Source organism: Benincasa hispida, chromosome 11 (genome assembly GCF_027475165.1).
Source record: "Benincasa hispida cultivar pf3 chromosome 11, pf3_genome.v1.1, whole genome shotgun sequence".
Lineage (NCBI taxonomy): Eukaryota > Viridiplantae > Streptophyta > Magnoliopsida > Cucurbitales > Cucurbitaceae > Benincasa > Benincasa hispida.
In genome coordinates, this window is record NC_143488.1 from 1,465,931 (window position 1) to 1,489,201 (window position 23,271).

At 36.5% G+C, this 23,271-nt stretch overlaps 3 protein-coding genes and 1 pseudogene across 3 annotated transcripts; all 4 read left to right on the forward strand.

Moving 5' to 3' along the window:
- The first annotated feature begins 3,508 nt into the window (after window positions 1-3,508).
- On the forward strand, window positions 3,509-7,385 carry LOC150032303 (uncharacterized; annotated as a pseudogene).
- A 513-nt stretch (window positions 7,386-7,898) lies between these two features.
- On the forward strand, window positions 7,899-8,747 carry LOC150032304 (uncharacterized). Its single transcript, XM_090306637.1, has 3 exons — window positions 7,899-8,073; window positions 8,167-8,231; window positions 8,343-8,747. Exons 1-3 carry the CDS (start codon window positions 7,899-7,901, stop codon window positions 8,745-8,747), a joined length of 645 nt encoding a protein of 214 aa, XP_090162763.1.
- Window positions 8,748-14,965: 6,218 nt separating this feature from the next.
- On the forward strand, window positions 14,966-15,889 carry LOC120091847 (uncharacterized). Its single transcript, XM_039049998.2, has one exon. The coding sequence runs from the start codon at window positions 14,992-14,994 to the stop codon at window positions 15,769-15,771; it is 780 nt and encodes a 259-aa protein (XP_038905926.1). The 5' UTR covers window positions 14,966-14,991; the 3' UTR covers window positions 15,772-15,889.
- Window positions 15,890-22,119: 6,230 nt separating this feature from the next.
- On the forward strand, window positions 22,120-23,271 carry LOC150032305 (uncharacterized). The gene has a single exon (XM_090306833.1). The coding sequence runs from the start codon at window positions 22,374-22,376 to the stop codon at window positions 23,151-23,153; it is 780 nt and encodes a 259-aa protein (XP_090162959.1). The 5' UTR covers window positions 22,120-22,373; the 3' UTR covers window positions 23,154-23,271.

Below are 23,271 nucleotides of genomic sequence, written 5' to 3' on the forward strand. Positions count from 1 at the left end.
TCCCATAGTTGCACTCCCCTCACTATAGATATATTTGGGTCCATTTAATATAACCATGATTAGTAAGCTAATCCTTCATAGGACCTTTTGGCTATATATTTGAACTTGATCCACATTTATGTCACTACATAAAGTTCAAACTACATTAAATAGCCTCAGGACCTTAGTTTATTGGATTCAAGATTACTATTTCAATAACAACTTTATCGAAAAACAAAACAAAATATATTTATTAATTACAAACTACAAGTTTTAGGACATAAAATCCAACACATTGGAGGTTAGTTTATTGGTTTGTTGTTAATGCAACAAAAATAGAGTAAAATATCATATATTTTATTAAATAAAGCATGAGTTTGTACAAAACATTTACAGACTATAGGACCTTATGAGATTTAGGGCATCAACCCTAATAATTTGCAAATTGAGTATTTAGCAGATGGAATATTTATTCATCAGACAACTTATACAAGATAAATTTTGAATAAATATTCCAATGGAAGTCCGTTCAGTTGATATGAAGAAAGATATATTTTGACCTCGAAAAGATAATGAAGAACTTCTTGGTCCTCAAGTACCATATCGCAGTGTAATTGGTGCACTTATGTATCTTGCTAATTATACAAGACCAGATAATACATTTTCAGTAAATTTATTAGCTAGATATAGTTCTTCTCCTACAAAAAGACATTGGAACGAAATTAAGCATATAATTGGTTATCTCCGAAGAACAATCAATATGAGTTTGTTTTATTCAAATAAATCAAATTTTGATCTAGTTGGTTATGCAGATTCTAGATACTTATCTGCTCCACACAAAGCTAAATCTCAAACAGGTTATTTGTTCACATCTATATCATTGCGATCGGTGAAACAGACTATAACGGCTACTTCCTCAAATCATGCTGGAATTCTTGCAATTCACGAGGCTAGTCAAGAATGTGTATAGCTAAGGTCGATGACTCGACACACTCGTGAAACTTGTGGCTTGTCTTCTAATAAAAATCTTCCAACAATATTATACGAAGACAACACAGCTTGCATAGCCCAAATCAAATGAGGATATATTAAAGGAGATATCACAAAGCATATTTCAACGAAGCTTTTCTACACTCATGATCTTGAAGAAAATGACAACATCACTATACAACAAATGTTTTCGAAGGATAACCTGACAGACTTATTGACAAAAGCATTACCAACTGCAACTTTTGAAAAATTGATGCACAACATTGGAATGTGGTGACTCAAAGATCTTAAGTGATGTTTTCATGAAAGGGAGTAAATATATTGTATTCTTTTAGGAGTATGTATTATATGAAATATGTACTATTTTTCCTTCACTGGAGTTTTTTCTCATAGGGTTTTTCCTAGTAAGGTTTTAATGAGGTATATTTCATATATATATATATAGGCATCTAAGGGGGAGTATTATGAATATTATAATAATAAATACATGTTCATTGCTTAGTGTCCCAAAAGCCATGTGTCACTGTTGAATGAGAAATTTTAGACCAATCACAAGTTGCCACGTCATTTACTAAATTAATGACGAAATTCCAAATCATTAAATTTGGGCTCAATTAGGAGTTGACATATGTCCTGAATCAAAGTTGAAGACAAATTTCGATGATGCCACGTGGTTTTATCAAGACCGTTGAATCAGATAAGATTAATTTGACCCAATTTGATATTTCTATTTGGGTCAAAGTCCAACTAATTGGTCCCAAAGGCCAGGCCCATGGATCAACCAAGCCAAAATCCAACTAATTGGGTCCAAAAGCTAGGCCCACGGATCAATCAAGCCCAAGCCCACCTGTGAACTCTATCAATAGAGAAGCTCTCCTCATTTGGAGGGGTCAATAGTTTTATACTCCAGAAAGCTTATAGGGAATTCTCTACAATCAGAAGACACCTTGACTCCTGAAGCTGACCACACTTGAAGACTGAAGTCCTTCAAAGATACAAGCATTCTAAAGACTGAAATCCTTTGAAGATGCAAGCATTTTGAAGACTGAAATCCTTTGAAGATACAAGCATTCTGAAGACTGGAGTCCTTTGAAGATACAAGGATTTTTTTCTACATTCAGAGAGCCCAGAGAATTCATCAACAAGCAGAAGACTCCCAAGACTCCTAAAGCTACACTCCTAGAAGACAAAAGACCCTTGAAGACAGAAAGACTCTTCCAAGACTTCGACTTCAAGAACGTTCGGTGTTTTTCTTTTTCAAGTCAAGCACATTCACCCAACTGAGAGAGAATCAGAGGATCAAGTATTAGAGATCGAACCACATCGCATCAAATAAACTTTAACTTCAACACCAACTCGAGTTTAACTCCACGAAATAAGTTTCTCCGGAAGCCTCGTGTGAACAAATTGGCATGCCCAGTGGGACCTCTCTACCTCTCATCTCTCTATCAGCATCCAAACAATGCAAATGACACCTAAGAAGATGGCGTCTAAGGCTTCCTTCACAAACGGCTCATACATGGGACCTGTCACCCGCAGCCGCTCAAGAGAAGTCATGCAGAAGCAAGAACAGAGCTCCCTCATTGCCCACAACATCTTGAGGCAAATGACGGAATCCCCACAAGGCAGGGTTTTCATCAAGGAAAACCCCCTGTTTGACAACTCTATCTTCGCCTCCAGCAAGCCGAAAAGAGATTCATTGCCAGATGTGATCTCTATCATGATGGCAAATGTGATGATAGAAGCGGTCATGGCAGAAGCGAAAAGAAAGATTAACTTTCTGATGCAAGCCATTGAGAAGTAATACCATGAGATCGATTCCTTGAGAGAACAAATGCAGTCTCGAGAGGCTGCTGAATCCAACCAAGCACCTACGGTCAAAGCAACTGACAAGGGGAAGGCCGTGCTGTAAGAAAACCAAGGGCGACAATCAGACTTGGTGGCCTCTCTATCGGTCCAACAACTATAGGACATGATCATGACCTCCATAAGAGCTCAATATAGAGGGCCAACTCAAACTTCCTTTATGTATTCCAAGCCATACACCTAGAGGATTGACAATCTGAGAATGCCTGCAGGGTACCAATCCCTAAAGTTTCAACAATTCGATGGAAAGGGCAACCCAAAGCAACATATCACCCACTTCGTAGAAACATGCGAGAATGCGGGAACAAGGGGAGATCTACAAGTCAAACCGTTCGTCAGAACCCTCAAAGGAAATGGTTTTGAATGGTACACAGACTTAGAGCCTGAGGTGATTGACAGCTGGGAGAAACTTGAAAGAGACTTCTTGAATCGCATCTACAGCACTCAGCGCAGCGTCAGCATGATGAAGTTGACAAACTCCAAACAACGGAAAGAGGAGTCGGTCGTCGACTATATCAACCAATGGAGAGCTCTGAGTCTGGATTGCAAAGATCGACCCACCGAATTATCTGTTGTAGAAATGTGCACACAGGGTATGCACTGGGAACTTCTCTACATCCTGCATGGAATAAAGTCCTGTAACTTTGAAGAATTGGCGACCCATGCCCACGACATGGAGCTAAGTATCGCCAACAGAGGAACGAGGGACTTTCTGAGCCACGAATCGAAGAAAGACAAGAAGAAGGTGAAGGGCACCGAGAAAATTGTGAAAGGTGCCACAAAGAAATCAGTGGTCATTAATACGACCCCGTTGAAGTTCTTCTCGAAAGGGAAAAAGAAGAAGATAGAAAAGAAAGACGAAGGAGCCGAAAAACATCGCCTAACCCTGAAGGAACAACAGGAAAAAGTCTACTCGTTCCCTGACTCTGATGTTGCGGATATGCTTGAGCAACTACTAGAGAACCACCTTATCCAGCTACCAGAATGTAAACGACTGGAACAGGCCGACAAAGTGGATGATCCCAACTACTGCAAGTATCACAGGGTCGTTAACCACCCAGTTGAAAAATGTTTTGTACTGAAGGAATTGATCCTTAAATTGGCCCGTGAGAGGAAAATAGAGCTAGATCTAGACAAGGTGGTCCAAACGAATCATGTTTCGGTGATGGTAGCTCCAAGTGTGGCGGCACCAATAATATATTATGAAGAAAGGGAGAGCTCAGTCGAGTTTGGGACCTTCGAACCTATGGTAGTGCGGTTTCAGCAAGAGGTCCAAGCTACAGATCCTCAAAACGGAGGAGAGCATGCTGACGATGACGATAACGAAGGTTGGATTCTTGTGGCGCGCCGTAAGAAGGAAAGACTGAATTCTACCTAAAAAGAGCTACGCTCTCATAGAAGCTACAAGAGAGGGAGCAAGACACAAAAAATGAAGGGTAGAAAGAAGGCTTGGAGGCCCAAAGCCGTTGACGAAAGTGACGAGGATGTTCCTCGTCCCAGAGGACAGATGACGTTAGCAGATTTCCTCCCAAAGAACTTCTACAATTGGGGTTCAGAGAAGACACCAGAGGTTGCTACATGTCATGCTGTCAGTATCAGGGAAGATGAAGATACCGTTCTAGGCACATTAAAGTCGATAGGAGAACCAAAGGGTTTGTCACCATTCAACATAGATGACCTACTTTCACTCTCGCAAGAAGTTAAGACGATCCTCGTTTTGGCACTGTTAGAATCCAACGCCTCTGGTCCATCGACCTCCGCAGCATGTGCTTATGCCTCGTGCTGCACATCCATAGGCTTCTCAGACGAAGATCTGCTACTGGGATTCAAATTGTATAATAGGCCTTTGTACGTCTCTAGATACATTCGAGAACAGAAAGTGGGTCGAATCCTCATCGAAAATGGATCCGCCGTAAATATAATACCTAAGACGACTATGAAACAGTTGGGCATACTCATGGAAAAGCTATCAAACAGAAAATTAGTAATTCAGGGTTTCAATTAAGGTAGCCAAAGGGCGATAACTATGATACGCTTGGAGCACCTCATTGGCGATCTGAAGGTCGACGTGCTGTTTTATGTGATAGACTCGAAGACCAACTACAAACTACTATTGGGACGCCCTTGGATTCATGGGAATGGTGTGATTACATCGACACTACATTAGTGTTTCCAGTTTTGCCAAGATGGGATTAAGAAGGTTGAAGCATATTCTAATCCATTTTCTGAGGTCGAGTCTGACTTCGCAGATGCAAAGTTTTACCTAAAGAGTGAGAATTTCGGTGAGACTATGCCGACAGAGAACTTGCTAGCAAAGAAAGCAGGTGGATCCCAGTCGAGGTCGCCAATAGACACAGAGAAAAGGGCGGGTAGCAAGGTACAAGCTCAAACCCTGAAAAGAGTAGAATATCCCTTGGCGTTAAAGAAACACCTGTGGTGAGGGGCGAAAAAGCCTCAAAACCTCCGATTCTGCGCTATGTCCCTTTGTCGAGACGAAAAAAGGGTGAGTCACCTTTTATGAAATGCTTAAAAGGTTTGCAGGTCGGAGACATAGAAATTCTAAAGGAGAGTTTCGTCACAAGGCTATGTCCCTCACGCCGATAACGAAGCAAGAAGTCCACAAGCCGGAGGCAGAAGTGACAGGGTTAAGGCTGCCCGAGAGGCGAATTAAAGACGGATTCGATCCCAAGGCTTACAAGCTGTTGGCGAAGGCGAGCTACGACTTCACAACTCACACTGAGTTCAAGAGTTTGAAGATTTATGAGCAACCCCGACTCTCGCCAACCCAAAAGAAGCTTTTGCAAGATGGACATGCTATACCCACGTCGAATGCGAGACTCGAATATGAGCCGTCAGAGCCAGTCTGCATAATCAGAAAGGCGAAGGGGAAAGTGGCCAACAACAATCATATCACTACAGAAGAAGTCGATGATACAGGAGAAAAGAAGAGCAAAGATAAAAGAGCCTCAGCCTTCGACCGTATTAGACGGTCTGCCGCACGCGCCTTGGTCTTCAAGAGGTTAAGCATGACAGAAGTAGAAAGGGAAAGCCCACATACTATTCCCAAAGTTACTCGACATTCAGTTTTTCAAAGGTTGACTCTTCCAAATGAAGGAAATGAGGAAATCATCTGTCAATCGCCGGTGGTAGAGAGACCGCCGGTCTTCGGGAGACTAGGAGTTATTCCGACGGAGAACGAAGGAAAACCCCGCTCTCCTGTTTTTTATTGCCTGAAGCACGAGAGGACTGAAGATCCCCTCGACCAATACGTCCCTAGTAAGACAAAGGAGAATGGAAAAGCCTACGCTGATGCCCCCGAAATGACCATAAGAAAGAGGGGGCCAATACCCCGAGCGTCCATCTGGCAACGAATCGACCTTAAAAACGCTGAAGCATTATCGGACCAGAAGCTATCAGAAGAGGCAAGAAGTGATGGAGAAATCCGTAGTACCGTCCCCTCATGCATGAAGAGAAAGACCTTCGTTACTTTAAACACAAGTGAGGGCACACTCAAAGTATAGAGGCACGACATCGTTTTCACCAATCTTCATAATGGAAATTTATAGCAGGAGGAAGGCGAAACTTCGAGCCACCACATCACAATCACCGAAGAATCCGAAGAGGGTATGATCGAAGAAGAAGTGGAAGACGCTCCGCAAGTTCTAGGCGATGGTGGTCAATCCACCGTGGACGAGCTAAAAGAGGTGAATCTGGGCATTGTAGAAGAACTGCGTCCGACATTCATCAGTACATTCCTCACGGAAGAGGACGAGTACATGAGTCTGCTCATTGAATATAGAGATGTTTTCGCCTGGTTATACAAAGAGATGCCGGGACTAGATCCAAAAGTAGCAGTCCACCATCTCGCGATCAAACAAGGGTGTTGACCTATTAAGCAAGCTCAACGACGCTTTCGGCCAGAACTTATCCCTCAGATTGAGGTTGAGGTCAATAAGTTGATTGAGGTCAGGTTCATTCGCGAAGTAAAATATCCAACATGGATAGCCAACATTGTCCCAGATAGAAAAAAGAATGGACAACTTCGTGTTTGTGTAGACTTTCGCGACCTAAATAATGCATGCCCAAAAGACGATTTTCCATTGCCCATCATAGAGATCATGGTCGATGCGACAATGGGACATAAGGCCTTATCCTTCATGGACGGATCTTCGGGGTATAACCAGATACGAATGGCCCTCGTAGACGAGGAAATGACAGAATTTCGAACCCCAAAAGGGATATACTGTTACAAAGTAATGCCCTTCGGGTTGAAGAACGCCGACGCTACTTATCAACATGCCATGCAGAAGGTGTTTGACGATATGTTGCACAAACACATGGAGTGCTATGTGGATGACCTTGTGGTCAAGACCAAGCGACGACATGACCATTTGAAAGATCTAAGAACCATGTTCGATCGCCTGCGAAAGTACCAGTTAAAGATGAACCCTCTCAAATGCGCGTTCGACGTAACTTCAGGAAAGTTTCTGGGCTTCGTTGTGAGACATCGAGGGATAGAGATAGACCAATCCAAGATCGATTCCATGTAGAAGATGCCAAGGCCAAGGAATCTACATGAGTTGAGAAGTTTGCAGGGACGTCTGGCCTACATCCGGAGGTTTATTTCTAATCTGGCAGGGCGGTGTCAACCCTTTCAAAGACTGATGAGAAAGGGAGAGAAATTCGAATGGGATGAGGCCTGCCAGAATGCTTTCGATAGCATAAAGAGGTACCTGATTAGCCCTCTTGTCTTAGGAGCCCAAGTAGCGGGCAAGCCGTTGATACTGCACATTGCAGCACAAGAGAGATCACTGGGGACACTATTGGCACAAGAAAGAGAAAAGGGAAAAGAATGTGCTCTCTATTACTTAAGTAGGACCCTGAATGGAGTCGAGAGCAATTATTCCTCTATAGAGAAGACGTGCCTTACACTCTTCTTCTCCATAGATAAGTTGAGGCACTACATGTAGGCCTTCACAGTCCACTTAATTGCGAAAGCCGATCCCATCAAGGACATCTTGTCGAGGCCAATCATCTCGGGACGTTTAGCCAAGTGGGCAATCATGCTTCAACAGTACGACATTTTTTATGTACCGCAAAGGGCAGTTAAAGGGCAGGCATTGGTTGACTTCTTGGCAGATCACCCAGTTCCATCTGATTGGGAGTTAAGTGAAGACCTTCTCGATGATGAAGTTCTCTTCACAGAAACCTCAGGGTTGTGGGTCATTTTCTTTGACGGTGCGACATGAAAAAGTGGTGCGGGGGCAAGTATCATCCTCATTTCGCCAGAAAAGCACATGCTGCCTTATAGCTTCACACTTGCTGAGTTAGGCTCAAACAACATCGCTGAATACCAAGCCTTGATAATTGGTCTCCAAATGGCCTTAGAGATTAGAGTAACTTGTATAGAAATCTTCGGTGACTCAAAGTTGATAATCAATCAACTCTTATGCTAGTGTGAAGTGAACCATGATTAATTGAAACCTTACTTCACATACGCTCGCCAGTTGATAGAGAGGTTCGAAAGCGTGGCATTGGAACATGTCCCGAGGACAGAGAACAAGAAAGCAGATACCTTGGCAAACCTAGCCACTGCCTTAACGGACCTGGATAATGTGCCCCTTAATATATCGCTTTGGTGGAGATGGGTTGTACCTCCGGTTGGGACTACATATGGGGAAACGAATGCGATATCAATCTACCTAACTGACGAAGAAGACTGGCGGCAGCCCATCATAAATTACCTTGAGCATGGAAGGCTCCCGGATGACCTCCGTCGTAAAATCGAGCTTCATAGAAGGGCCGCGCATTTCATTTACTACAAAGGGGTCCTATACCATCGATCCTTTAAAGGACTTTTCCTTCGATGCCTCAATAAAGAAGAGTCAGCGAAGGCTTTGGAGGAAGCATAGTCAGGCGTATGCGGCGCGCATTAAACTGGACCAAAGCTACAATTCCAGCTGAGAAGAATGGGTTACTATTGGTCGGGAATGATCTAGGACTCAATGGATTATGCAAAGAAATGTCAAGCCTGTCAATATCACGCGAATTTCATTCATCAACTGCCCGAGCCTCTACATCTAACCATAACCTGTGGCCTTTCGAAGCATGAGGGCTTGATCTGGTCGGCGCTATAACACGTAAGTCATCAGCAGGGCACTTCTACATTCTCGTAGCCACTGACTACTTCTTAAGATGGGCTGCGACTTTCGCACTAAGGGAAGCTAAGAAAGAAAACGTGGTGGATTTTATCTGCACTCATATCATTCATCGGTATGGTATTCCCTATCGAATCGTGACGGATAACGAAAGATAATTCTCCAACAATTTGATGGACATATTGTGTGAAAAATTCAAATTCTAGCAGTACAAGTCATCCATGTATATCATCGCTGCAAATGGGTTGGCTGAGGCATTTAACAAGACATTGTGCAATCTACTGAAGAAAATTGTTTCCAAGTCGAAGAGAGATTAGCAGGAGAAGAATGGTGAAACATTGTGGGCTTATCGCACCACTCACCTTATCGCTATAGAAGTCACCCCGTACTCTCTTGTTTATGGGGTAGAAGCTGTCCTTCCTTTGGAAAGAGAAATTCCATCACTAAGAATGGCGGTACAAGAAGGGCTCACTATAGAGGATAACGCCAAACTGCGGCTCCAAGAGTTAGAAGCACTGGATGAAAAACGATTAGAAGCTCAACAAGCGTTGGAATGTTACCAGGCACGAATGTTTAAAGCCTTCGATAAGCATGTAAAGCCTCGGTCCTTTCAAGTCGACGATTTAGTGCTCGCCGTAAGGAGACCAATTATCACGACAAGGCATATGTGGAATAAGTTTACACCTAAATGAGATGGGCCCTACGTCGTCAAAGAAGTCTACACAAACAGAGCATACAAGATAGTTGATCAAGATGGGCTAAGAACTGGCCCAATCAACGACAAGTTTCTTAAGAAGTTTTACGCTTAACAAATGTAAAAAAAAATAGTGGTGTCCATGTGCCTTGTAATTATTCATGTTTGGTGTCTATGTAAGTTCACATTCTACTTGCCACTTTTTCTATAAATAGTGGCATTTGGTGGATCTTAAAATTACACATATATTTGTGAGAATTCCACTTTAAAATACCACTAATTTTCATATTATTCAATTTTATAATTTTTATTTTATGTTTTTAGTTTTTTTAGTTTTTATTTTATTTTGTATATTTAATATTTAAATGTATTATTATATTATATTTTCTCTATATCCGTGTTTCTGTTGTGCTCTTCAAATTCACAACAGTTTACTATTAATTTTCACTTACCCAACTCCAAATTGAAACAAAAAACATCTTGTTTGATAATGTTATTATTTTAACTAAAATTTATCCTAGTTTTCACATTTTTTTCTTTAAGAAAAGTGATTTTTTTTTCAAATTCCAAAAATAAAAACATAATGTAGAAACTACTTGACTGTAATTTTACAAGAAGGAGACTTCAATGTGTGAATAGTGTTTTAAAAACTTAATTTTTACAAATCAAATAGTTATCATAGAAGGTCTTAGTTTATTTTATTTCGAGTACTTCAAACATTCTACACAAAAGAAATCTCCCCAAAGTGTTAAACCTAGTCATTATTTTCCATAAACCATTCAACAAGATCAAAACACACAAAATAACACTTGGTTTTCATAGAAGACACTAAAATTTGAAAGATTATTTGAGCCTCTAAGAGGATTGATCACCATTAGTAAATACAAATTCTTGAAATTTTTAGATGGTATTTTGTACCTCTATCCATTAAATTATAGTTAGGTTATTGAACACAAATAGTCATAGAGAAACATGGTATTCTTTAAAATATTATATTCTAGAAAAAGATCATAATGGAGAGGAAAAATCCCTTATCTTCTTTCTAGAATGATAATATCACCAACCCACTTAGTTTCTCTTTTAAGAACTTTATACATAATCTTAGTCTTTAGTTCACTTCACTAACAAAAATCTAGAATTATTATTTAAACATTTAGGTCACTTCACTAACTAATCCACTTAGTTTTTAAAATAATAAATTATGTAACCAAGTTGAAATTTCTATAGGTTGGCACTAGTCATAGCATGACCACTATGGTGTGCTTATCTTTGAAATGTGATCATTTTTCCACCATTACACAGAAAATGGGAAGTTAAATATTGTTTCTCTCACAAATGAGTATTAGGAGAACATGCATAAATGCTATATTAAAAATATTATAATAATCTAAAGGTTCTCATTTAAAGGAAAAAATAATAAATTTTCAATTTTAATATAGTTCAACTGATTAAAATATATCACTTAAATAAAAAAAATATAGCTCAATGGATTAAAATTACCATATAAATAAAAAGGTAAAAAGAGTTTGAACCGTTCTGGACTACACATTTAAAAAAAAAAAAATAGTTAATCTCCTCAGACATATTATTGTAAAGTAATCAAGGATATCCTATATTTTTCTAGAGAATTCATCAAGCTATCGATTTAGGAGAGTGTTAGATAAATAGTATTAAAAACTAGCTTTGATAAAATAGAGTGAGATGATAAAAATAATTTGATGTCATTTCAAAAGGAAAAAAAGTTATCATTTACGTCAGGTATGGTAATCATTTTATTTTTTTAAATTAAATCTATAGACATTATTTTTATTTCTAAATTTTTTTCTTTGTTACCTACTTTTTACCAATAATTTAAAAAACCAAGCTAAAATTTAAAAATTAAAAACAATAGGGGTCCTTTTAAATATAAAAAAATATTTAAAAGTATTTATACTTTATAGCAAAAAGTTCAAAAGATACAAGCACTTTTGAAATTTTTTACTATAAGTGTAAATATTTTTGGAATTTTTCTATTTACAAGAATTTTCTAAAAAAAGTAGCCTTTAAAATTTCTTTTTGATTTTAAAATTTGGCTAAGAATTCAACTATTGTACTTAATAAAGATGCAAACCATGGTAAGAAATAGAGAGAAAATAGACTTAATTTTGAAAAATCAAAAACAAAAAAAAGAAATGATTACGAAATAGGATCTCATTTTTTTGCTTTGTTTTTAAAAATCAAGCTTATAGCCACTACTTCCACCTTCAAATTTTTTTCTTTATTATCTACTACCAATGGTTTAAATAACCAAGCCAAATTTTAAAAACTAAAAAAATGTAGCTTTTAAAAACTTGTTTTTGTTTTTAGAACTTTGGTTAAGAATTCAACCATTGTACTTAAGAAATATGCAAATCATTATAAGAAATAAAGAGGGAAATATGTTTTTTTTACAAGAATTTAAAAAAAAAAAAAACTAAATGGTTACCAAGTGAAGCCTTAACTATAATCATCTTTTGAATTAGGTTTTCTTTAGATTGACTAGAGAAAAAAAGTATTTTTAAAAAAAACTCATTTTTTTAACAGATTACTAAAGGGAAAGGAGGGATCAGGAGGTGTACCAGAATATTTCAACAAAGAGAAGGAACAATAACATTCAATACAAATAAGAGATAATAGAGGAGAGGCTATAGAAAAACCTTCCAATTAAGACTAATTGAAGCTATATCATAATTACAAAATATCTTCGATTCAATTAAGAGCCATTGAAAAATAAGTTTTTCAAAAACTCATTTTTATTTAAACCCTTTTGATAAAATATATTTAAAATAAATTTGAGAGTGATTCAAAAGTTATTTTACGAGGTTGTCAAATATTTTTACTTTTTCTAAGATGGCTCATTTTCAAAATTAAACACTTAGAATAGTCAAACTAAACAAACACCCTTATTGTAACTATTTCATTTTGAAATAAACAACCAATGCTCATTTAAATATGAAACATGGAATGTAAAAAATGTTTAATTATTAGATGACTAGTTAAGTTTAGATCTTATTTTAGTCTTCGAATATTGAACAACTTGTTCCATTTTGGTCTTTAAACTTTTAAAAACGTTCGTTTTAGTCCCTAAATTTTTAAAAATTATTTATTTTAGTATCTACTATTAAAATTATGTTAACTCTTCAACATAAATGTGAGAGGACTTATATCTTTGGATGACTATGCTCTAAACGTATCGAGCAAAATGAAGGTGAAGTAAAATGTCAATAATTAACAAGCCAAAATAGGACCAAAATTTTGAACTAAAAATATCTTTTAAATTCTTCTGCTTTGCCACCGTATTCAAAATTGAAAACTCTAATTTTTTTAGCGCGGCTAACTTATTTGGTAGTCGGACTATCCAAAAAGACCACCTCACTATTTTATTAAAGAGTTAACAAAATCTTAATATAACAAGGGCCAAAATAAACACTTTTTTAGAAGTTTAAGGACTAAAACTAACAATTTTAAAAGATTAGTGATAAAATAAAATAATATTCAAACTTCAGGGACTAAAACTGACATTTTTAAATGTTTATGGTTCAAAAATAGAACATTGTTCAAAGTTCAAAGACCAAAACAAGATATAAACTATTAATTAATTTCTTTACTTTAAAAAAATTATTCAATAGTAATTAGTGTTTTAAAATTAAATAATTAAACCATCCTAACTTTTATAGTTTGATTTATTTTTTTCATTTTAAGAATAAACCTAAAGAGGCAATAAAGATATTTTATATCTAAAACAAAGTTAATCGACATATTTGGGAGTGATCACTTTTATCATTATTAAAATGACTTTTCCTTCAATAAAATCTAAAATTAATTAAGAAGTGACTCTTGAGGGGGTGATTGACCAAAATCACCGGAAAAACTTGCCATCATTTCTTTCATTTATTGAAATACCATTTTTTTAAAAAAATATATATATTTAAGAATAATCTTTTGTTCCTTTTAGTTAAATAATTTGTCAAAGATAACAAGTCACCTTTTTTAAAAAACCAAACATAATTAAAATACATTTAATTATACAAAAATCACTTTAAAAATTTTTGTACCAACGATTTTATAAAATCATGTTAACCCATCTCTTTCTAAAAAATCACTACTTCAACTTGTACTTAAAATTGTTTGATCCCGACCAATGATGATAAACAACAACTAATGGAGATGCTTTTAGAGGCATAAAGTAGCATCCAACTTCACTTTTTTGCATGTGCACCGTCTTAATCACTAAGCTAACAGTAAGGAAGCTGTTGGAAATGGTAGGACTCTCAAAATGGTGAATAGTAAACCGTCAAGGTACGACGGTCAAGCAAAGAGCAAAATCTGCAAAAACAAAAACTCGTTATAGGCTGAGTCACGAAGACGTTTTGCGGCTCTGTCCAAGTGTGCAAACTAGGTCTGAAAATTGTCATGTTGTCCGCAAGATAAAACAGCCAAAAGAACCCGATCGAAAATGCACAATCACACACCCTCTGCTCAAAAAGCTATGGAGGAGGAGAGGAAAAATGAAGTGAAAGTTATAGGCCTTCAGCGTTGAACCACGTGCATGGACGGAATGGAATAGACGGATGGGCGGCGGCGCGTGTGTGGGACGTCCACCGAATCCACATTGGTCTATCTTCTCACTCCCTCCAAAACATGGGTACACCTTGGGGCCCAAACCCAAACCTCAAGAGGCACAAAGTAGCATCCAACTTCACTTTTTTGCATGTGCACCGTCTTAATCACTAAGCTAACAGTAAGGAAGCTGTTGGAAATGGTAGGACTCTCAAAATGGTGAATAGTAAACCGTCAAGGTACGACGGTCAAGCAAAGAGCAAAATCTGCAAAAACAAAAACTCGTTATAGGCTGAGTCACGAAGACGTTTTGCGGCTCTGTCCAAGTGTGCAAACTAGGTCCGATCGAAAATGCACAATCACACACCCTCTGCTCAAAAAGCTATGGGGGAGGAGAGGAAAAATGAAGTGAAAGTTATAGGCCTTCAGCGTTGAACCACGTGCATGGACGGAATGGAATAGACGGATGGGCGGCGGCGCGTGTGTGGGACGTCCACCGAATCCACATTGGTCTATCTTCTCACTCCCTCCAAAACATGGGTAAACCTTGGGGCCCAAACCCAAACCTCAAGATTGGAGTACATAAAATAGACTTCCAATACCAAATTTTTCGATATGGGATTCTCTAACAAAAAAGATTGGTTCCCTCTTATTTTGAAAGTTAAATTTTCACTCAACAGAAGCTGATGAACCCATCCACCATTCCCTATATAAGGAGATCAATGGATGCATTCAAAGGCATCCTTCTCCATGGCTATCTTAAGAACTTTGTCTTTTGGTTTTCTTTTGTTGGTGGGTTTAGGCTTAGCTTCGGCTACCAGAGCTCTTCTTTCCTATGATATTCCTCCACATCGATCTGGATATGATAATTATGATCATCCTGTGCATAACCCAAAAGTAGGATACGAACGTGATCATCATGATGGACCTTATGGTGGTGGTGCTGGTGGAGGATATGGAGGCGGAGCTGGCTCATCTCTTGGAGGCTCTGGATATGGAAGTGGTGGAGGTGGTGGTTCTGGATATGCAGGTGCAGGAGATCATGGGGTTGGTTACGGTAGTGGTGGAGGAGGTGGATATGGAGCAGGAGTTGGCTCTGACCTTGGTGGTAGTGGATATGGAAGCGGTGGCGGCGGAGGGAGTGGCGGAGGATATGGTGATTTAGGAGGACATGGAAAAGGCTATGGCAGCGGCGGTGGTGGAGGAAGTGGATATGGAGGTAGAGGAGACCATGGAGTCGGTTATGGTAGTGGTGGAGGTGGAGGATATGGAAGTGGAGGTGGTGCAGGATATGGTCCAGGAGTAGAGCATGGTGTAGGTTATGGAAGTGGAGGAGGAGGTGGGTCTGGTAGTGGTTACGGTGGTTCCAAAGGATATGGAGGTGGAAGCGGTGGCGGTGGTGGAGCAGGTTATGGTGGTGGAGCACATGGAAGTGGTGGTGGAGCTGGAAGTGGCTACGGTGGCAGTGGCGAAGAAGGAGGATATGATGGTGGATATGCACCTTGAACAAAGAAAAAAAAAATCACCTTGAAGCTTATCCCTAAAATGGGAATCCTTACCTCATATCAATGTGTGTTAACAAAAATAAATGAATTTGGGTAAGAATGTTATATTTCTCTTTAAATTTCAATAGCTTCAGTGAATGTGATATATAAAAACTAGCTATTCCATGCATTCCAAAGTGAACAAGCATGAACAAGTATGGCATATATCCTCAACTTAAAACTTGTTCTAAGTAGTTAACAATTATGTTAAATTATTATAATATATTTTTATTTGATATATTGTTATAAAAAAATATATCAATTAATTAATTAAAAAAATAATATTTTTGCATTAAAGCATCAATAAATTAAAAGTAGGACTATTTTCAAATAAAGAAAATCAAGCTAACTTATTTATCAATATAGAAAAATGTAACTATCTATTAATGGTAGACTGCAATAGACATCTATCAGTATCAGTGATAGAAATCTATCGTGGTCTATCACATACAAAGAATGACATTTTGCTATACTTGAAAATATTTTCACTAATTTTACCATTTAAAACAATTATCCTTAAAAGTAATCCTAAAATCTAAATAATTTAATCTAAATACTAATACTAATAATAATAATATAAAACATGTGTACATATCAATTTAAATATAAATAATATGTAACTAAAATGATAACAAATATTAATAGTAATTAGTTTAGGTAGTAGAAAATATTAATTGTAAATTATATATTTAAAATTGATTAAGTTTAGGGAAATTATTTCAAATGGTAAAATTGTTGAAAATATTTACAAGATATAACAAAATTTTAGAACTATCAATGATAGACGTTGATAGACATTGATAGACTTCTATCAGTGTCTATCAATGTCACTGATAGACACTGATAGAAGTCTATCAGTGTCTATCAACATCTATTATTGATAGTTCTAAAATTTTGCTATATTTTGTAAATATTTTGGTTCATTTATCTATATTTAAAAAATATCCCTTAAGTTTAAATAATATTCATTGGGATATTAATAATTAATTAAAAATAAAAATTATTACTAAGTTTTATTTTTTATAAAGTAAAATTTTTAAAACAAACAACGGAAAATGTTTGCTTTAAAACTCGAGAAAAAATTCATAAACTATTATAAATATCATAAAAATAAAAGCTTTTTACTTTTTCCAAATGCAACTTTGTACCGAGATTTACCACATACTGGACACTGTTGCAAATCAACAAATTCTTTCCCATATAGGATGCAATCGTATTTGCAAGCATGAATACACTCATAACCAATCTTAAGTCTCGTAATTTTCTTTTAGCTTCATAAAATGAACTAGGTATAGATGCTCCAATGGAAAATGTTTTTCTTAACAATTCAAGTAACAAATCAAACGACTTGTTAGTCCAATCGTTAAGAACCTTAATATGCATCAACTTCACCAAGAACAACAATGGCGAGAAATTTGTACAATCAGGATAACTGGTTGTGTGCTTCATTCATTATGTCTTCAAATAAGCTTGAACTGTTATCTCTTTCTTGGGCATTAGTGTGCATCTCATCCTCATTTTCTTCTTCATCTACATCAGCAGTTGGACACTATAAATCATTTATAATATTCAAAATTTCATTTTCTTCATCTATAACATTCATCTTTGTCGTACTTAGTCCATCATCATGTGTTGATTGAGATGTGTGACTCTCGTATTTCCTAGACAAGTCGAGTAGGTCTACATGATATACCCATTGATGATAAGATGGAGAAATTTCATTAATGAATAAATGTCATTCAACTCCATCTATTGGCTCTCAACTGACATTCATACATTTTCTACATGGACATCTTGTTTTTTCTGACTTATTAACATGAAGTTTTGCAACATCAAGGAATCGATATACTCTTTCTGCATACTCAGTTGATAACTTGTTCCTAATCTTAATTCACTTTATCCATTCTTAATAATATATGCGATAAGTTGAACCTGTATGATTTAGACAATTAGTTATATTTGAATATATACTTCCAATTTCTCACTTTTAATTTCATTTAATTTCCTTCTTATTCGTGGTTTTGAATGATTAAAAGTACACTTAAGTGTGATTTTGAAAATGACAAAAGTCATTTTAACTATTTTAGAATCACTTCTAAACATATTCTTATTCTTCTTTTGATCTTATACAGTTTGCTCTTATAAAAGTAGATCTAAGGGTAGAAAGGCTTGAGATGTTTGGAGATAGTTCCAAAATCCTAGTTCTAAAATCCTAGTCGAAGTCCTAGAGGTTAAAAACTTAGGCGCCATTAATAGTTATATGGTTTTTATTTTAGAAAATTAAGCTTCTCCATTTATACTTCTATTTTTTTAAAAAAAATTGTTGTAAAGAAAACCAAATGATATCAACTCAGATAGGGATTTACAGTTGAAGCCAAATTGATGACAATTTGAAGCAAAAAAGTGATATCTCTTCATCAAGATCAATTTTTTTTTTTTTTTTTTTTTTTTTTTTTTTTTTTTTTTTAATGTTTTGCCCTTGCCTATCATAAGAACTGATAATGTCTAGCTCCATAAAGAATAGGTAGTTCAACAACCCAAAAATGACAAAATCAATATTCAAAGACCAAGACAAAAGTATCTAAGATTGAATCACAAAGAGTAGAAAACCATGCTGTTTTTCTTGAAGACACTCTAAGTAAATATTCACAGCCAATCCCATTACAATATTCTATTATTTAATAAGAGAACCATGTTGCACTAAATAATCTGCCGGAGTAATGGAGGGAGATTCCTCAAACAACAAAGCATAGAGGTACAAATATAGAAAGAATAAAGAAAGAGAAACTAAAAATATAGAAAACATCCCCAACTAAAGAATACATTTTGAGAATGTCAATTCAATTACAAGATTATCAAACAGTGCTACCCTAGATAATAAATAGTGCTACCTTATAGATATATTATTTATCTCATAGAGCTAGATTCAACCCTTTGAGCTCTTATTGAAAAGTATATGAGTGTCTTTTACTTTTGGCTACGTGAGATCTACATTCTTAGTTTATTTTAAGTTAAAATGAGTCGTTATTAGTTAGGGTTAATAGTAAAAATATAACCAACAATAAATCAAAATTCAAAATTTAAGAACTTAATTGAAATTTGTGTCTTGAGATCACTAGATCGATTAATCATAATACAAGGTATAAGATAAAATGTTTAGTTTTAAAAAAACAAATATATTATCTCTATTGTACGTAGTTGAATTCAGTTTAAAATAAAAATTTCATCAATAACATAAAGATTCATGTCTTGCAATTACAATCAAATATACATCTAAAGTACAAGGACAAATTTTTTCAAAAAGAAAGGTTAAATCTAAAAAAATCTAATTTATATACGAAAACTAACAATATATTTTGACTAAACTTCTAAGCAAAAAATAACTCAATTATTAAGTATAATAGAGAAAATGCATACCTGATTTTGGTGAAGTTAGGCTGTGAATTACACTAGCTAAAAGATGGGGTGGAAAAGAAGGGATTTTGAACCTTATTTTCTGAAATTGAATAGAAGAAGTTTGATTATTGAAAGCAATTTTTTAAGGGAAGTAGGAGAAATTTAAAGTTGGGAATGACCTTTGGCTCAGCTCAAACAAATGCTTATCCTTAAAAAAAAAAAAAAAGGGAAAGAAAAGTGTTACCTGTCTGGCGAGGGGAAAATTGGAGACACCGACTGGACGAAACTCGAGGGCGACCGGATGACGGCAGACGAATGAAATTGAGGGGAAAATCGGAGAAGAACGGGCGTCGGATGAACGAATAGAGAGCTCAAGAACAGAGAGAACGGATGGCAGGAGAGAACGAACAGACGGCGAGAGAGAACGAACGGCGAGAGAGAATGACATGCAGACGACGAGAGAGGGAGAAATCGGAGAGGGGAAGAAGAAGAATCGGGGAGAAGAAGAATCGAGGCATCATTTATATCGAACTTTTTCCGACAGTCGTTTGCCAAATTATCAAGATATAATTAATAATTTTTGACGGTCACCCACTAACTGCTGGTTGAACTTTGCAATCCAGACGGTGTTCTTACACAACCGTCAGTCAAAGTGCACCAAATTCCAAAAAGAATCTTAGAACGCCCGACGGTTGACTGAAAACTGTTGGGATTTTAACATTGGCTGACGGTTAGAATTGACCATCAGCTGTTATTAACTTTATCTCGATGGTCCCGTCGGGATAAACTTAATAACTGCCGACGGGCCCTTCTAACCGTCGACCCAACTTGCAACTCCTTACGGTTTTCTGGCACAACCGTCAGTTAAAGTTATTCTCAAAATTCCCAAAAGAATCTTTTTATATTTATTAGAACACCCGACGGTTGACTAAAAATCATCGGGAGTTCTACGTTCGGCCAACAGTTACAGAAGATTGTCAGCAATTCTTAAACCTATCCCGACAATCCTTGTCAATCCGTCGGCTAAAGTTCCACAAATTCCCATAAAAATATTTTTATATTATATTACAACCTAGAATACCCGACGATTACACGGAAACGTCAGACGTTATTATAAACTCCTGACGGTTCGACACCCACCGTCGGGCTAACTATACAAATTCCAATAGAAGATTTTTATATACTGCACACCTCGACCGACGGTTGATTGACCACCATCGAGCTTAAGTAAGAACTCTTGACGGTTTTTGCTAAGCATCCAGATAAAGTAAAAAGCCCAACAGTTGAATAGAACCGTCGGGCGAAAGTGCAATAGGCCCGACGGTTTCTTAGAAGACTGTCGAGAGCATTTAAAATCCCGACGGTTTGTTTGTATATCGTCCGGATAAATTTTTTATTCCGACCCCGCATTTCCACTATCGAGATAGGTTGAAACCGCCGATTCTTTTTTGATCGTTGGGAGAAATATCGTTGGGAATAACCAAAATTCTTGTAGTGTATATAACAATTAAATGAATGATGTTAGTGATATTGGTGATATGACTTAGGTAAATATTAGAGATAATCATTTATAGACTTATCATTGATAGACTTGTATCACTTATAACTTTAAATATTAATTTTTGAAAGATGATAGTTCCCTTTCAAAAGTTGATAACTATTTATAAAAGTCTATAATTGATATCCACTGATAGCCTTAGGTATTAATAATTCAAGTTTGATTCCGATTGACAAAGTGTATCATTGATAACCATTGATAACTAATAGAAAATTGAAAGGTGATGTTACAAGTGTTACTATTTTAAGGTTAGATTAATATTTCTCAAATTGAAAGCTATCACTAATAGCAACTATCAATGATAGCAACTAATTGTAACTATCAGTGGTTATCACTGATAGATGTTATCAGTGATAGCTTTCAATTTCAGAAAACTGGAAAAAGAAACATGAAATGGTCGGCTGCGTATGGATTTTTTAGTCATTTACCTATATAACTATCATTGATAGCTGCTATAAGCGATATTTTGTGCTAATTTTGTTTCATATTCCTAATATTTTTATCCTTATTCTACATCTTTGATTATTTTTTATTTAATTGTTATTTGTGCAACCAATCCTAAATTTTGTACTAAACATATATTTCATATTTGCAAGAAAAATATTCATATTTTATTATTTCCCGCGAAAGTAGAACAATGTTATTAACAACAAATACTTAAGAATCATGGGACATAATACCTAGGTGATTTATTTATATGATCTCATTCGTTGTTCAAGCACTATGAGATTATATGATTAAAATGTGATAATTTTTCCACCTTTATATATCAAATGGGAAATTATTTATTGTCTTTCTCAATTGGGAACTGAAGAAACATGTATAATGGTATGTACAAAAAATAATAAAAATTACACTAATGCATGTCGTTTCAGATGCCATTTTATCTCTATCTCATGGCGGCTGTAGTACAAAAGGAGAATTAATTAAATCATGCAAATATCTCATAATGGGAAGATTTTTCTTTAAAAAAAAAAAAAATCAAGTCTCGCACATATTCAATTAAAAATATTTGGCTGCATCGTAAAAATTCAATCTTTTTTTAAACCCACTAAATTATCTATTTAGTTTACTACGATTTTTTTTTTAAAAAAGTGTCATATATTTTTTAATTTTTTTTCTACTAAATTAGAATAGATTATAACAAGATAGATGTAGTCCAAATGAAATTAAGTATTCTTCTTTTTCATTTTATTAACAGTTGAGGAAGTAATGTTTAGATTGAAAGATCCCGTATACAGGAAAATATATTTTGTCCTACGAGTGAATTATTTCGATTTTCATTTTTTTTAATTTCGTAAATTTAAATTTCAAATATAAAACTTAAATGAATACATGACACTTGAGATCATATTAAAAAAAGAAAAAGATCCCTTATATCATCCAAACAATCTTTCAAGATTTGTATTAGTGGAAGGTGAGATCGAAATCTTACATGAGTATTGAGATTTGAATAACTTCTTATCTAAAATTTGAGCTTAATCTTCGTGGAAAGCGTAGTTCAGATCCAAAATATCTTTATATTTACATGTGTGCCCTTTTCACCACTAAGGAAGTAGTAGAGAAGTTGATGAACCCGTCCACCCTTCCCTATATAAGGAGATCAATGGATGCATTCTAAGGCATCCTTCTCAATGGCTATCTTTAGAACTTTGTCGTTTGGTTTTCTTTTGTTGGTGGGTTTAGGCTTAGCTTCGGCTACCAGAGCTCTTCTTTCCTATGATATTCCTCCACATCGATCTGGATATGATAATTATGATCATCCTGTGCATAACCCAAAAGTAGGATACGAACGTGATCATCATGATGGACCTTATGGTGGTGGTGCTGGTGGAGGATATGGAGGCGGAGCTGGCTCATCTCTTGGAGGCTCTGGATATGGAAGTGGTGGAGGTGGTGGTTCTGGATATGCAGGTGCAGGAGATCATGGGGTTGGTTACGGTAGTGGTGGAGGAGGTGGATATGGAGCAGGAGTTGGCTCTGACCTTGGTGGTAGTGGATATGGAAGCGGTGGCGGCGGAGGGAGTGGTGGAGGATATGGTGATTTAGGAGGACATGGAAAAGGCTATGGCAGCGGCGGTGGTGGAGGAAGTGGATATGGAGGTAGAGGAGACCATGGAGTCGGTTATGGTAGTGGTGGAGGTGGAGGATATGGAAGTGGAGGTGGTGCAGGATATGGTCCAGGAGTAGAGCATGGTGTAGGTTATGGAAGTGGAGGAGGAGGTGGGTCTGGTAGTGGTTACGGTGGTTCCAAAGGATATGGAGGTGGAAGCGGTGGCGGTGGTGGAGCAGGTTATGGTGGTGGAGCACATGGAAGTGGTGGTGGAGCTGGAAGTGGCTACGGTGGCAGTGGCGAAGAAGGAGGATATGATGGTGGATATGCACCTTGAACAAAGAAAAAAAAAATCACCTTGAAGCTTATCCCTAAAATGGGAATCCTTACCTCATATCAATGTGTGTTAACAAAAATAAATGAATTTGGGTAAGAATGTTATATTTCTCTTTAAA

What these genes read in the sequence shown, in the direction of transcription:
- LOC150032305 (XM_090306833.1), top strand. Translation starts at nt 22,374, where the DNA reads ATGCATTCTAAGGCATCCTTCTCAATGGCTATCTTTAGAACTTTGTCG.
- LOC120091847 (XM_039049998.2), top strand. Translation starts at nt 14,992, where the DNA reads ATGCATTCAAAGGCATCCTTCTCCATGGCTATCTTAAGAACTTTGTCT.
- LOC150032304 (XM_090306637.1), top strand. Translation starts at nt 7,899, where the DNA reads ATGCTTCAACAGTACGACATTTTTTATGTACCGCAAAGGGCAGTTAAA. An exon ending in GTGGGTCATTTTCTTTGACG is followed by an intron (nt 8,074 to 8,166) that starts GTGCGACATGAA and finishes TTGCTGAGTTAG; the next exon opens with GCTCAAACAACATCGCTGAA. An exon ending in AAATGGCCTTAGAGATTAGA is followed by an intron (nt 8,232 to 8,342) that starts GTAACTTGTATA and finishes TACGCTCGCCAG; the next exon opens with TTGATAGAGAGGTTCGAAAG.